The 16,265-nt window shown below is 39.4% G+C and overlaps 1 protein-coding gene across 3 annotated transcripts in view; it reads right to left on the bottom strand.

Moving 5' to 3' along the window:
• UNC80 (unc-80 homolog, NALCN channel complex subunit) overlaps positions 1-16,265 on the bottom strand; it is a 248,069-nt gene that overhangs the window by 32,504 nt on the left and 199,300 nt on the right. For all 3 annotated transcript variants that reach the window (XM_024124665.1, XM_055079011.1, XM_024124666.1), the window contains 6 exons: positions 15,642-15,780; positions 14,918-15,014; positions 7,550-7,720; positions 4,191-4,283; positions 2,751-2,786; positions 2,179-2,397 (listed from right to left, as the gene is read on the bottom strand). In XM_024124665.1, the coding sequence (XP_023980433.1) occupies positions 2,179-2,397; positions 2,751-2,786; positions 4,191-4,283; positions 7,550-7,720; positions 14,918-15,014; positions 15,642-15,780 (755 nt within the window). The remainder of the gene's footprint in view (positions 1-2,178; positions 2,398-2,750; positions 2,787-4,190; positions 4,284-7,549; positions 7,721-14,917; positions 15,015-15,641; positions 15,781-16,265) is intronic.

Raw genomic sequence — 16,265 nt, 5'->3', positions numbered from 1 at the left:
CTCCGGACGCGCAGGCTCAGCGGCCATGGCTCACGGGCCCAGCCGCTCCGCGGCATGTGGGATCTTCCCGGACCGGGGCACGAACCCGTGTCCCCTGCCTCGGCAGGCGGACTCTCAACCAATGCGCCACCAGGGAAGCCCGACACTATGATTTTATAATCAGCCATTTCTCCCTGTTGTTTTGATAACTCAGAAGCCCAAAGTCAAATTTACAGTTCATCAGTAGTATCTAATATGATAAAATCACGTAGCTTTCCCATGCTAATCTTATCACAAACTAAATTACTTCCCTGCTAATTTTTCACATTGTTTCGACTCTCTAATTTGTAAATTGTATCCCTTCGCATCATATAATTTTCTGAGTTGCCTCAAGTACTTGGTAAAATAATAAACACATAAATACATGTGATATATAGTGCTCCCAACACCACATTCTGTATTCTTATGTGTGCCTCACGTATTGAACTGTAGTAATGTTGAGGACTAGGGCTTTATTTTACATCCCCAGTGTCTAGGATAGCATGTGGATCTTTCTCATTAGCGTTAGCATCTACTGAGCCCTAGATCTGTGCCAGGCACAGAGAGCTAATCATTTGAACTCCTAGAGCTCATTTAACCTTTAATAGGGTTTGACCTCTAGAGGGAGCTCCAGGCCTCTCTAACTCATGCTCTCCCCTCTCTCCAAACGCCTTGAGTGTAGATACAGATATGCGTAGGACAGTTACTAACCCATTATCATGATCTCTCCCCTCCCCCCCTTTTCACTCGCTCTCCCATCTTTTAGGAATCTTTTCCCCTTTCTCCCACAAAATGTCTGTCGATAGTAGTGATTCTCTGACTCTGGGAATGTGATGTACAATTACTCAGGTCAGCTAGCCATTATCGGTAGGAAAGGAGGGGAGATGGCCTGAATGGACCGCGGAGTTACTATGGCAACAGAAGCCTAACGCTTCAAACTTTCCTCGCCTTTCCCAGTGCAGGAGCTGAAATTCTTAGTGCAAAATAAGCTCTTCCCCATCACAGCACAGCAGGGAGTGTGAACACATGTGACGCTCTAGAGTTCTGGGTGTGTGCCAGCAACTCAGAGAATGTGAAATCAGTCTGGAGGATAAAGAGCCTGTGTTCTCCATACATTTCTGGCTTCTCACTTTCCCTCACTTAGTACTTTCTAAATTTTTCGAGGAATCATTTTAAGAAAAAAAAGAGACGATAATCAGGAAATTGGTGTGTTTTGCCAAATTGCAATGTTATTTCTGAAAGGCTAGAACTTAAGGTTATCTTTAGTTTTACAGATATACTAAACTTTCCAACTGAATATTTTGTTACCAATGGAATTTTCCTTTCAAGGAATGTTTATGATGCTTTAAAAACTGTTGCAAATCTAAATAGAAGATCATCTGGAATCATGTTCCTGTTAAGAATCTGAAAATACAGACACAGCCTTTATAGTTTGAAGCAACAAGTGAAATGACATCTCCTTAGGAAGAAGGAAACATGAGTGCACAGAGATATAATTCTGGGGGCTCTCCCTGACATACGAGGAGTACAAATTTTTAGATGACTGGCCTCATCTAGTGCAGAATTTTTACCAGGACACTTTTTCGAAACATTGGAAGGCTATCATTCACAATATGTGTAAAAGGGATCTCAGACTCAACCAAAGTGTGGCTCCGAGTTAAAACTGCTCCTTCCCTGCAGGCCCCTCACTGAGTCCTCAGAGAGCGTAGCGGCAGAGCAAGTCCTCAAGCAGAAAGTAGCTGTGCATTTTTTTGTGTAAAATAAGAGAGAGGAGACATTGGATTCTTGTGAAAAATTAGAATTTGGGCAGTAAAGAGCATGTGGAAGAAAGCTACTTCCCTATGAATTCAGGTGATGCAATCTCCCTTTCACTCTCTTTTATTAAGAAGCAAATGTATCAACTGGGCTTTTCTGTCTTTAAGAACATTTCCCCCTGTCCATGCTAAGATCCTTTTCCACGGACTTAACATCTATTTTCCCAGAGGGCCCTGTTTGATGTGCATCCAAGCTACAGGAGACCAATCAATTTCAGCCAGTTTCAAGTTTTTATCCTGCCCCACACTTATCCCCCACCCCCCGCACACACACACCCCCAACCCCCTCCAGACATCCAGCCCAAGCCGAGTGCACACTCAGGGGCAGAGAAAATGAGGACAGTACCTCATGTGGGACTTCACGTCCAACAACTCCAGGGCAGTGACCCGCGGTTCCCCGGCCAGGTTTTGCAAGATCTTCAGCCTGGGCCCGCAGTGCTTGTAGAACTCGGTGCAGATGTTCAGCAGTGACTCCCGGGGTCTTCTGAACTCCTCCCGAGCAATCCGTTCATCTAGTTCCTCTCTGGGAAGGCCCTGCCCTTCCTCCAGTAAGTGCAGGTTTTCTCTGGGGAATTATAAAAGTTTAACTGGGGCTCTGGGAAGGTGTATGGGGGGCACCTATGCGAGGAAGGTATCACACTGAAGAAAAATATGATGCCTTCTATTATATGCAAGTTAATGAAGCGCAGGGCGGGGCCTAGGAGAACCTTATTGGAAGAATCAGGAAAGTTCATCATCCTGTAAGATACTGTCATCCCAAACTGTAGTGGCTTGACATTAGCCACTTCCTGAGGATTTATGCAGAAGTAGGATGCCATGCCTGAATGAAAACAAAGCTGATGGAACCATAACCCAGCTCACGAGGCAAACTATCACAAGATGACAGAATTAGCACAAAATTAGGTTGTCTTTCTGTACCTGATAAAATGCAGTTTGGCGCCTTGTTCCTGGTACCTGGGAGTCAGAAAAACAGTCTGCGTAACTATCAGAGTAAGAACAGGGGCCCTGTGGTGGGGCCTCTTAACGACTTTTTCTTATGAGAAGCCTTGAAGTTACACATTTTGGTAAGCTCCCTAATACACACATACTAATCCTAAAATATAAAATCTTGATCTTTCATTTGCCTACCACATATGCTGCAATTATAGCTGCCATGAAAGCTGTTCCATTGCCAGATAATTTGTAGAAAGACAGATACTCTAAAAACACACACAAACTCATGGAATGTGGTCAAATGAAGGAAATTTTTGAAAACTTTAAAGGTGAGGTGAATCTAAGTTGCAGTTTTAACATCATGTGCTATATTTTAGGAAGAAATATGGCTGACTTCCTTTCAGTTCTAGAGACTTCTTGCTTTATGAGTGATGGGTAACAAGACTTTAGAAGCCCTCTTTCTCTGGGCACCTTTCATCTAGCATGGAACATAGCTCAGTAAGCTTAGAGAAACCCCTAAATAGCCCTTAAACTCATTACTCAAAACCCATATAATCATTTTCCCCTAATGTGAGAAATTGAGGTAACACTATCACATCAGATAATTTACATCTGATATGATAGTTTGGAACTTATTTCATTTTTAACATAAATATGTGATAAGCAGGGAATTTACATAAATAATGATATACACTTAAAAATGTGCTTCAGAGGAAATAGAAAATGATTCAGTTTTTCCTCATAATCTCTGTGCTAATTACTCCACACTGGGAAAAGAGAACTTTCTCCCTAGCTGATTTTGGGTTTGCTCTGTCTTAAATCTTCCTTGGAGGAGGAAGCTAGTTAAACTTTTATTTTTGTCTCAGAGTATTTAGAGGTTAACCCAGGCAGAATGAAGTAAAGTATTAACTAGTGCAGCCAGTGTCTGAGCTGCACCAAAAGAGGGAAGGTGATTAAGTCAACAACCGTGAACGCATCAGTTAAGGGACTAAGTCAAAGCTTGGATGAGATGTCTGTAGAAAATCTGTCAGATGCAAGAAAGGTGACTCTGCACAACTGCCCTGGAATGAGAAGCCACCTCCTGATTATTATTGTTTCCTTTGCCTTTTTCTTGGAGGCAAGTGAAACAACACTGGAATAGTTCAAAGACCACCCAGGAGGCAGAGAGCATCTTGCATGTTCACACAAACAAATGGACATAAATGCCAGTTTCTGAAGGTGGCTTACTTCTCTTCATTTACAAAGGTGACAATTGCAAAAAAAAGCCTAGGTGTTTTCCTGTAACCCTCAACTCTCACCTTCCCTTTTCCTTGGAGATTTTCACGCTCAGTATCGACTATTTTCAGGATTCCTTTCACTCGCAACAGCTGAGATTCAGGTTGTACGACATTGAGAGACCACAGAAGAATAAAGCCAGTGAATTACCTGGTAGTCACCCCAGACGACATGGTGTGGTTGGCCGTGGTGGCCCCTTTATGACCCTGGTCACACCTGCTCATCTGGGGAGCCGTCATGGGCCTGCAACAACAGTAACAAAACCACAGAAGTGGAGACACTTATGAAGCCCTCAAGTTACTGCAGCTCCCACAAGCTTGAAGCTAGAAGCTTATAAAGACTTTGGCCTTTTCAGTCACACTCCTCTGCTGAGTCTGTCCTGGAAGACACTTTAAAGGGAACACTGATTCCCAAGGGTCTATAAGCTCACCACGATTTAAGGTCTTTCATTTCTTGGTCCTGAGTAATGAACAAGTACTCTTCAAACCAGACATTCATGAAATCAGACTTCTAAGTCTGTGCTGATTGAGAGTTAAGAATTCATTTTTTTCAACTCCACAGGTACCAGGAAGTTAGCCATTCTAGACAGTAAGAAAAAGATAAGGGTGTACATATCATTTAGGCCACCTGCTCCATAATAAACCCCACTACCAAACGTAAAACAGATAGCTAGTGGGAAGCAGCCGCATAGCACAGGGAGATCAGCTCCGTGCTTTGTGGCCACCTAGTGGGGTGGGATAGGGAGGGTGGGAGGGAGACGCAAGAGGGAGGGGATATGAGGTTATATGTATACGTATAGGGGATTCACTTTGTTATACAGCAGAAAATAACACACCATTGTAAAGCAGTTATACTCCAATGAAGATGTTAAAAAAAAATTATACCTAAGACTACCCAGGGAAGTGAGTAAATTAGTATCTATTGTTAAGTCAGTAATTTATTATAGATGCTAAGAAATAGGTTCAAATCAGCTCATATATAGGTAAACTGCCTCTGTCATCTGTGACATGGAAAGGAAGATAAGGCTTTTCAAAGCAATTGCTTACATGAACTCTTTAAAGCTTGCTTTTGATATGCTCATTTTCTGTATGCTGGTTGTGGCTGGAGAGTAACCCTTTAAAAATCACCCCAGACCGTCTCTTCGGTGCCTTTGCTGTAGGGGGCAGAATTTAAAGCTAGCCCCAAGACCCTCCCTCCACTGCCCCACTCGTGTTACTCCCATTATCACGCTACATCATATGGCAAAAGGGAAACGATCCGGGTAGGCCTAATCTCATCACCGGCCCTTAAAAAGCAGAAAGTTTCTCTTGGGAGGGGCAGACAAATTTGAAGTCTGAGAAGGACGCAAGGCATCACTGCTGGCTGGACGACTGGGGGGCCATGTAAGAAGGAATACAGGTGTCTTCCAAAAGCAGAGAGTGGCCCCTGGCTGACGGTCAGGAAGGAAAGGAGACCTCAGACCTAAAGCTGCCTGGTGCTGGATTCTGCCAAAACCCTGAATGAGCTGAGAAGTGGATTTTTCCTAAGATCGTTCCAGTAAGAGCCCAGACCAACTGACATCTTGATTTTGGCCTTGCAAGACCCTGAGCGGACAGATCAGCTGAGCCTGCTCAGATTTCCGGCCTACAGAACCATGCGATGATAATAAACGCGTTCAGTTTTAAGCCTCTCAGTTTGTGGGAACGTGTTATGCAACAATGGAAAACTAATACTGATACACTTGTAATATACTTGTTTCTGTGTTACTACCTACAGAACCGTTAATTTTTTTTCGAGCAAGGTACATTAGGACTGTGGAAGTGAAGTGGTATTCTTCTCGTTTGCTTTTTGTAAAAACAATGAAGCCAATTTTGTTGTGAATGATTACAGCCAACCAATGAGGCTAGTCTTCCACTCCATCGAAAGAATATTAAATACACTGGAATATTTAAGACCACAGAATTTCAAATGTCAGAGCTCCATCCGTAACTCTTTGTGGAATTTTTTGGTAAGTCAGTTTTGGAGAAGTTAATTGACTTATCCCTATAAAAGGGACTAGAAAGCATCAACATCGTGCACTGTAAAGAGAAAGAATCAAGTGGCCCTTGAAGGAAATTGACTGCTCTTCTCTCCTCTAGTCACAGGAAGGCACTAGTGACATAACCAGTGGGTGCAGAAGGAAGAGTGTAAGTCACGTGTTTCTCCTTGTGATGTTCTTCCCCCCCAGACTTTCAGGAAGGCATCATCAGAGCACTGGGGGCCGCTTCTCATTGGCAGTTTGTCACTGCTTCCTGTTCCACTGCTTCCCACCCCTCAGATTAGATGCACACGGGCACTTCAGCAGAGAGGCTACCCAAGGCTTTGGGCCATGTTCTGCTTGCCTCGGTTGGCAATGTAGTGCAAGATTAGGAACTAAACACAGATTGAACTTAATGAATAACAATCTCACTCCCCCTCTCCCTTGCTGGTGCACGCTGTTAAAGTCCTCCCTGGACTGAGGGGTTTCAGCGAGTCCCCTCACCAACTGAGCAAGATGGGGCTGGAGAAGTTGGTGCCTGTGATGGGAGTAAACCATAGAATTTTAGGCTAACAATATGGCCAAATGGGATGGAGGAGCAAAGACATCAATGCAGAAAGAAGGCTTCCCCACCTCCACCCGTGGGGAGGAACGTCTCCTTCCAGCTGATTTTAGATGACAATGGAAAAAGGAAAGCCTATCACTATATAGTGTCCTGCATCTACCATCCCCGCTTGCTCTATCCTTGGTACACAGACGTCCCCCCGGCCCCGCTAATGCCCCCACCCGCCAACCCCTGCCCAGGTCTCATCAATCCAGCCCTTCCCTGACACAGGGCAGCTCAATTCCTCTGCTTCTGTACCCAAGAATCTGGTGACAGGGCTAACTTCCTGGAACTTTGTTTAGGGCTGAACCCTGGTGTCAAGTGACCTTTCCATTCCTAAATCCCTCAGTCCCCTCTCTCAGCACTCTTGAGTCCTGTCCGACAGAGAATCTATCAATTCTAGCATTAGAATAAAATTTTGTAGTTTATGTTTGTTATGTAGCTTCTGAAATTATAGTAAAAATAAACCCAGCTCTTTACAAACAGGAAAATAATAAAAGAATGCTTAGTTGAAATTGCAGACATTTCATGTCTCATAAAATAAGAGCTAATAAAAACATGGATCACATTTTCATATTCACTAAATTAGCCCTTTTACAAAAGATTTGTTTACTGCTGGGTTAAAACTGCCACAGAAGCTCGGCAAGCTACATGTAAATGTGTGTTTAGCAATCATGGTAGAATAATAATACTAACAATTATTATTATTATTGTCATCATCATTATTATTATTTAGAGTACTGAGCACTATTTATCTAAACAACTTAGGGAATGTTTGCAGTTTTAGCTGAGTTTGGATAAGTTATCTGTAAATAAAACCTGGGTTTTAGAGATTTTTAGCCACCACCTTCATCTTTTTGGTGGATACATATAGTTTATGGCTGTGGCTATTTCTGCCGATGGGATTACCTGGTGAGGACCTCTACACTGTATAAAAGGGCCTGCAGGGATGTCGCAAGAGCAGCCATGGCGGCGATCTCCTCTCGGGCAGCGGGTCCTGTCTCCACTTGCGACGTTTGCCTCTTTAGCTTTTGTAGGTAACATGGCACCAAAGCTTCCAAGACCATCAGCATCTGAAGACTTTAATCAACAGATAGAAAACCAAATCACGTTTTTACATCCTACTTGCTATTTTGGAGCATGGAGAAATGAAAAGCCTCTAGAGAGGTGGAAAATTCTGAATCCCCTTCCCACTCCACCCAAGTCAAGAGTAATTAAAGCTGCTGGAAATATCTACCAACACTAATTAATTAGTTAATTAAGCACCAGATAAAAGGTGATAAAATTCTGCATTTAGGAAGAATATTATCTGCTTGGGACAGTTAGCATATATACCATTGGTTGAAAGAACAATAGAATGGTAACAGGTAGAGCCATTCAGTCAATCAGAGAAACAAGCTTCACAATCACCAACAAAGCTTCCATTCAGTAATTTGCAACAAATCTGAGACAAAATAAAACCCTTCTTTAGGAGGCTGGCTTCTTAAAGCTTAAGCAATTTTACAGCAAGAGTCTGGTCTGGAAACAGTCACTGTGATGCAGGTGTGAAAATGGCTGCTTACTAGTGTGAATAATTTAAAAATTCAGCTATATTTTGCTAACAAGAGACATTAAATATAAGTATATAGAAATGTTGAAGGTGAAAGTAAGAGCAAACACCAAAAGAATGCTGATGTAACTATTATGTCAGACAAAACAGACTTCAAGGTAAGTTAAAGATGGAAATTTCATAATTGTAAAAAGACATATTATCAGACATCAGACTTTTTATAAAACTATCATAATTAATACAGTATAATATTGGTGCAAGGATAGACAAATCGATACATGAAAAAGAATAAGGAGTCTAAAACAAATCCACAGATACTTGATTTATAACAAAGATGACACTGCAGTGCAATGGGGAAAGGCTAGTGTTTTCTATAAATGGTGCTGGGTCTATCACCTATTAGATATCTTTATGGGAAAAATAAACTTTGACCCTTACTTTACACCATACCAAATTAATTCCAGATGGCTTGTTAATCTAAATGTTAAGATAAAAACAAAAAAGCACCTAGCATATAAGGGGATATATTCATAACCTTGGGTAAGCCAAGATTTCATAAGAGGACACAGAAACACTAAAAAATAGGAAAAAGGTGATACCTTGGACTATATTAAAATGAAGAGCTCTGTTCATCAAAAGACAACCTTAGGGGAGTAAAATTATAAGCCACAGAGTAAGAGATGTTATTTGAAATACAAGCAGCCAGTGGTGTGCTGGAATGGCTAAATAACCAGTCAAGAAGGCCTACTGGACAACCCTCAGGATGGGAGAAAATAGTTGCAACTGAAGCAACTGACAAAGGATTAATCTCCAAAATATACAAACAGCTCATGCAGCTCAAGATCAAAAAAACAAACAACCCAATCAAAAAATGGGTGGAAGACCTAAACAGACATTTCTCCAAAGAAGACATACAGATGGCCAACAAACACATGAAAAGATGCTCAACATCACTAATTATTAGAGAAATGCAAATCAGAACTACAATGCAGTATCACCTCACACCTGTCAGAATGGCCATCATCAAAATATCCACAAACAACAAATGCTGGAGAGGGTGTGGAGAAAAGGGAACCCTCTTACACTGTTGGTGGGAATGTAAACTGATGCAGCCACTATGGAGAACAGTATGGAGGTTCCTTAAAAAACTAAAAATAAAACTACCGTATGACCCAGCAATCCCACTACTGGGCATATACCCAGAGAAAACCATAATTCAAAAAGATACATTCACCACAAGGTTCACTGCAGAACTATTTACAATAGTCAGGACATGGAAGCAATCTAATTGTCCATCAACAGAGGAATGGATAAAGATGATGTGGTACATATATACATTGGAATATTATTCAGCCATAAAAAGGAACGAATTTGGATCATTTGCAGAGATGTGGATGGACTTAGAGACTGTAAGACTTCACTTCATACAGAGTGAAGTAAGAGAGATAGAGAAAAACAAATTGTATATTAACGCATATGTGGAATCTAGAAAAATGGTATAGATGATCTTACTTGCAAAGCAGAAATAGAGACACAGACATAGAGAACAAACGTATGGATACCAAGGCGGAAGGGGGGGATAGGATGAACTTGGAGATTGGGATGGGATTAACATATATACACTACTGATATTACGTGTAAAATAGATAACTAATGAGGACCTACTCTGTAGCACAGGGAACTCTACTCAATGCTCTGTGGTGACCTAAATGGGAAGGCAATCCAAAAAAGAGGAGGTATGTGTATAGCTGATTCACTTTGCTTTACAGCAGAAACTAACACAACATCGTAAAGCAACTATACTCCAATAAAAATTAATTTTTAAAAAAAAGGCCTACCGTAAGCATCTCTTTCCAACACCACATTCAATGGTGTCATTCTGGTATTTTGTACTCAGCAATTGCTACATATTGGCAAATTGGCAATGCTACAGATCAGAAACTATTTCCCCCAGAGAGTTGGTTGTTAAATGTTTACCAGCACACCACTCTATATAAGTTAAAATGTACTTATATCAGACTCTTTAAAAAAATTCTATATATCAAATAAAAATGACTGATAATCTCATTTAAAAATGGGTAGAATACTTCAATAGGCCCTTTGCAAAAGTAGATATCCAAATTCCAGTAAACAATCAGAAAGGCTTCCAAACCTTTTAATTTGCTGGAGGGAAATGGAAATTAAAACCACAATGAGATATCACTATAAGCCAACAAAAACAGCTAAAATAAAAAAGACTGACAATACAAAGTGTTGATGAGGCTGTAGACTACTGGAACACTTATACACTGCTGGTGGGAATGAAAACCGATACCAGCACTCTGGAAAACTTTTTGGTAGTATCTACTAAAGCAAAACATATACATACTTCATGATCTAGCAGAGCATTTCTACCCACAGAGACGCATATATATGTGCACACAAAGACATATACAAAAATGTTCACTGCAGCCTTATTGGTAACAGCTTCAAACTGGACACAACACAAATGTCTGTCAACAAAAGAAGAAATACACCAACTGCAGCATAGCCATACAATAGAATATTATAGACAAATGAAAAACTATTGTTATACACGATTGTGTGGATGAATCTCATGAAATAATACTGAATAACAGAAGTCAGACATTAAAAAATACCTACCATATTATTTCATTGTAGTTGAGTTCAGAAACAGACAAAGGTGATTTGTGATGTTGGAAATCAGGAGAGTGGTTCTTTTATCTGATTTTTCAATTTGCGTGGTAGTTACACTGATGTGTTAACTTTTTATACATTCATTAAACTATAAAATTGCAATATGTAAAACCTTTCTTGTATGACTATTTAAATAAAATACATTATTTAAAAAAAATTTAAGCACAACAGGGACTTGGTATTACAAATGTTGAAGTCTTGTAAGAATTGAATTTATTCCCATGAGACATATCCTAGGGAACAACTACTTAAGAGATCCTGGCTCCACCCAGGAATTAAGAACAGCTCTGGCCTAAACAGAGCAGAATAAGGTATTAGGGAGGTTTTTTTAAAAAAATTTTAATTTAGCTTAACAGTATTGGACTCTGGCTTTTAACTCACAATGACAAGAGAATTTGATTGTGAACTCTAATTCCTTTTGATTTCAATGTGTTTGGATTTTAACTTGAAAGTGTCTTTCATATCTCATTGGGAATTTGATAAGGTGAAGATTTTTTAGTCAAATTTAGGGCTTCTCTATGCTGTTAGCATTTTAATATTAGAGAATCTTTATACATTTTATCATTGCAGTGTCTTCATGTTATCACTTAATCGCACTGCAGAATCTCTGATACACCCTAATAACATGGTACTGGATACGCTTGGAGTGGAAAATAGAAGAGGGGATATTTTGACACTTAGGAATTGAGTGGACTTGGAGTTAAGTTAATGCAAGGTTTTGATCCATTTTTGAACCTTTTATGGAGCTGTGATATTGTAGGAGGAGCCTAAGGAAAGTAGGATGAGGACCGTCCTGATAGAGGGTAGATTTGCCCTCCTGGGGCAGGGTTGACCAGGGGCATAGTGTTTAATCCCCATTGCTTAAGACAAAATAAGGTGGGAATGTTGGGGATGGGGTGGCATATTTTACTCATTCCTCATGTTTCCTTCCAGCAGAGAGAGTTCAGTCAATATCAATCCCGGCTCCTCTTTGCCCCTTTACTCATTCTGTTCTGGAGAAGACAAAGACTTACCTGAGGGGCAAATTGATATAGACATACTGGGCAAAATCAGCTCAGCTCTTTTCCTTTTCCTGGAAAAGCCTGCCAACAGGGCTTCTATCCTCTGCTGTGAGTTCTCAGGGCCGTCCTGTTTCAAGCCTGATTCCCCTACTTAATCTTTCTCAGTAGTAAAGGTGATATTTCAACCTCCCTTCTGCCTTCCTTCATTTATTTAGAACATGGGCAAGAAAGAAGTCACTCTTCACTGAATCCTTCCAGAAACCTCAACTCTTATGACTGATACCGTTTCAGGAGTTTCTGAGAAAGGATAAAGAGGACCCTCAAGATGGCTGTGATATTCAGCTCAGGCAAGGAGAGCAGAGATTTACACCAGAGGCTGTGGTAAGAATAAACCATATGCATTTTCTTCAGGTGGCTCCTTATGTTTACAAACTTGGTTGGTAAGAGGCAGGATGAGGTAAGGTGACTTGGCTCAGCGCCTCGAGATGGCTGAGCAACAGATTTCATAAGGGAAAACTTCAAAGTAAATTGCTCTGGGACCGGAGGCAGGAGAGATTATTTGCAGTGGGGGGACTGGGAAGTGCACTGTGGAGATGGGGCGGAGGTCACCCTGCTTGTCAGCAGGATGGTCTGACCCTACCATTTGCTCTCTCTGTCCCAGCGGTGTGTGAGGAGATAGTACATAATGAACAAACTGATGGAAGAATATTAAATAATGGTATTACACTCTAAGATTAATCCTGAATAATAAAGCAGTCTGGGAATATCTGACCAGTTGTCTGCTGCTTTTTTCATTGATTACTTTAAATATACAAATTCCCAGTCTTTTATCTAATTCATAATAACTATTCTGAAAGAATTTTTGACATAAAATAAAACTGACTATTGTTAAAACACCACTGAGTAGAATTTGTTATTTAATAAACATCTTGCTTCAGATGTTTATTCTACATTAAGAAACTACATCTTATGGGCACCATTGAAATTTGACTTGGGGAAACTATGCAGTAATGATCAAAACCTGAAACACAAAAGCTCAAAATGACAGAAACTCTAAGAAGCAATGTTTGATACAGACCAAGATAAAATAAGTCCTCCCCCAAAACTTAATCAATGAATGTAAACTTTATTATAAATTTTACATAGAAAGAAAATAATTTTAATGAAAAGAACTTTGATAAAACAAAAATGAAAAGTTGAAAGTGGCTTATTTGCAACATAAAATGACTGACTGAGGAATTAAACTGGAATAGATAAATTAGAAAATAATCCCTTAATGAAAATGTATAGGTATAATTATGATTAAGATGTTTGTATTTATAAAGTCATAGTCAAAATATCCCTGGGGTCAAAATATCCACTGGGTTAAAATAGTAGAGTTGCAATAGTTGGGTCAATATTTTTCTACACTAATTGAAAACCAGAAGTAGATTTAAGGAGGGATATGAGAAACTGATAAGGAGATTTGATCAAACAGAGAGAATTAAGAATTTTAAGTAATGTGGAAATGTGTAAGCCCCAAGCAATCTTTACATCCCAAGTAGATCACTATGCTTTACTTTCAGATCAGTTATACATCTCTATCTAGTGTTCCATAAATCACCCGATCTATAGATGTTTCAGGATAGGTTTGACTATTAGGTTAGAACTGGACTGGTATGAATGGACAAGTGCTAATTTTGTTTCACCAGGAGAATGCCTAGTCATCTTCCCTTTCACTTCAAACCTGAGTCAGAGTCACAACTCACCCAGAGCACATGAGCTCAACAGCTGGTCCGAGGAGGTAGGACCAATGCGGGTGACTCTGGGTTAGATCAGAGCCAGCATCCTTGAGTTGAGATAACACTCAGGTAAGATTTATATTTTATTCCTTGTGTGACAGGAGTTTGTAGTCTCAGTTCTTTGAATTTACATCAGAAAGGTGATAACCTACCTAGATCTGGCAGTCTTAACAGAGGAACAATACCCTGGAATGATTTATTAGCCCATCCTTCTCTCAAAAGAAAGAAAGTTGAGGCAAAAACTGTGATATGCTTATGACTAATCCATATTTTTATTTTCAAACTATTTTCTCACCACAAAGGCCTATGCAAGAAGAATTACAAATGAGAGAAATAGGAACATGGAAACAGTTGGCTGTTATCTGATTCATTCATTTTATAAATGTATATTGTTATATCATCTATGGAATACAGCACTATATTGGGCATTGGAAGATATATCACATATACTAAGAATATGGTAGAATACAATCTAATGCTTTGTTTATGGGTTAGATATTACAAGAAAAAATCAAAATAGATTGAGAAACTAAGAGGGAGAGATTTCCTAATGTTGAATTGAGGAAGAGGAGGGAAGGCCATAGGGTTGGTTAAGCCAGAATTATGGAAGATTTGGAAGGAATGCAGCTCTTATCTTTAAGCATGTACATTACATAAAAAGGGGCTACCCATAATTCATTTGACTTATTGTCTCTGCCTTTAGAATACCTATTTTAATAGAGAGATGAGACTGATTTTCATTTCACATATTATATATATATATTATATATATATATGTAAATAAAATCAGGTCAGAGCCAACATTCTAGAACTGGAAATAACACTCTCCATGGTGAGTCCTTTGGATTCTTTGAACTCGGCAAAATGACAGGCAAGATTTCTCTTCCTGCTCTTTGTGTGACAGAGGTTCTTATTGCTCCTTGAAAGGAGTTTTCTTAAATAGCTTAAATGTCTTTTCTGAAATTTTATTTGCTATTAATTTCTGTTACATGTGAGGATATTTCCTAAACAAGACTAAAACATCTTAGCCACTTCACAATTTCCAAATGAGGGGATTTCAAATTGATGAAGATTTACTATATTTTTCATAACCTCTGCTATGACAAGTTCCCTAAATTTAGTTTCTGAAAACGTACTTACCAGAACATTACAGGCTAATATTAGCAAACATAACCTTTGTAGTCACTCAATTTTATTTCCTTTGCCATACTTACTTATTACAAGGCACAGAATAAAAGGCTGCAGTTACCTTCTGAATGACTCAGGAGCATATGCCACCACAGTAACACAGAGCTTAATGGCTTCACTTATAGAGAAAGTCAGGTCTTCGTTTCCATAGCAGAAATCTGAAGGGACAGAAGGTCAAGGCACACAATCAGAGAGGATTCCACCAGGGATAAAGAAGAATTTATTACTCCTAACACTTTCTTTCCAGTTATATTTTGTAGGCATTTCTTTGTTAGACTTTATTCCTAAACTGTGAACACTTAATATCCTCATCTAAAGGGACTAAAAATTCTGTTCTATTTTTGAATAATCAGATGACAAATAAAAGTGTTTTTTTTGGTAGTTTAAAAAAACTCATCTAATAGAAGGATATTTGGACGCTCTAAGGTAAGACATGAGACTTCATCTTTGAATACCTCTAATTGTACACGTTCCATGATAATAAAAGCCTGTCTTAAAGGGTTATTCACTTAGAATTGCCCAGGAAAACCCAATTTTCTGAAAACTACAGTGGTCTATTGAGCCCCCCTTTTAATACAATTTTCATGGCAGAGAATCCTTTACATTTTAAGATTTACAAGAAATTTAAGAAAAACAGGAGATAGGAAAATGTACTCATTTAATTTATACCACCGTTCTACTTATTTTTGCTGTTTTGATTTAGTTCAAAATATTCAGTATAAGGCCGTTTAAAAAAGGAAAGATTACAAAAAGAAAAAGAATGTCAAGGCAAGTTTTGCTTTTACCTAATGACTTAAGAGGCTTCTCAGCTTTGACCAGCTCTAAGATGTCTAGGATGTCAGTGGTCTCCCCCTCCAGCGACTGCAGCAAGTCAAACAGGCACTGAGCTGACACGCCTTTGCTGGACCCAGTATTGGCAGCATCCTGTACAAAGAAAAGCCATTTTAGGCCATCATTAAAAAGTCTACAAATAACAAATTCTGGAGAGGGTGTGGAGAAAAGGGAACCCTCATACCCTGTTGGTGGGAATGTAAGTTGGTGCAGCCACTGTGGAAAACAGAATGGAGGTTCCTAAAAAAAACTAAAAATAGAGTTGCCATATGATCCAGCAATCCCACTCTAACTCAAAATGACACATGCACCCATATGTTCATAGCATCACTATTCACAGTAGCCAAAACATGGAAACAACCTAAATGTCCATCGACAGATGACTGGATAAAGAAGATGTGGTATATATATACAATGGAATCCTACTCAGCCATAAAAATAATGAAATAATGCCATTTGCAGCAACATGGATGGACCTAGAGATTATCATACTAAGTGAAGTTAGAAAGACAAATACCATATGATATCACTTAAATGTGGAATCTAAAATATGACACAAATGAACTTATCTATGAAAT

The sequence above is a fragment of the Physeter macrocephalus genome, chromosome 2 (genome assembly GCF_002837175.3).
Source record: "Physeter macrocephalus isolate SW-GA chromosome 2, ASM283717v5, whole genome shotgun sequence".
In the NCBI taxonomy this organism is placed as follows: domain Eukaryota; kingdom Metazoa; phylum Chordata; class Mammalia; order Artiodactyla; family Physeteridae; genus Physeter; species Physeter macrocephalus.
This window is presented reverse-complemented; position numbering and strand designations above follow the sequence as displayed.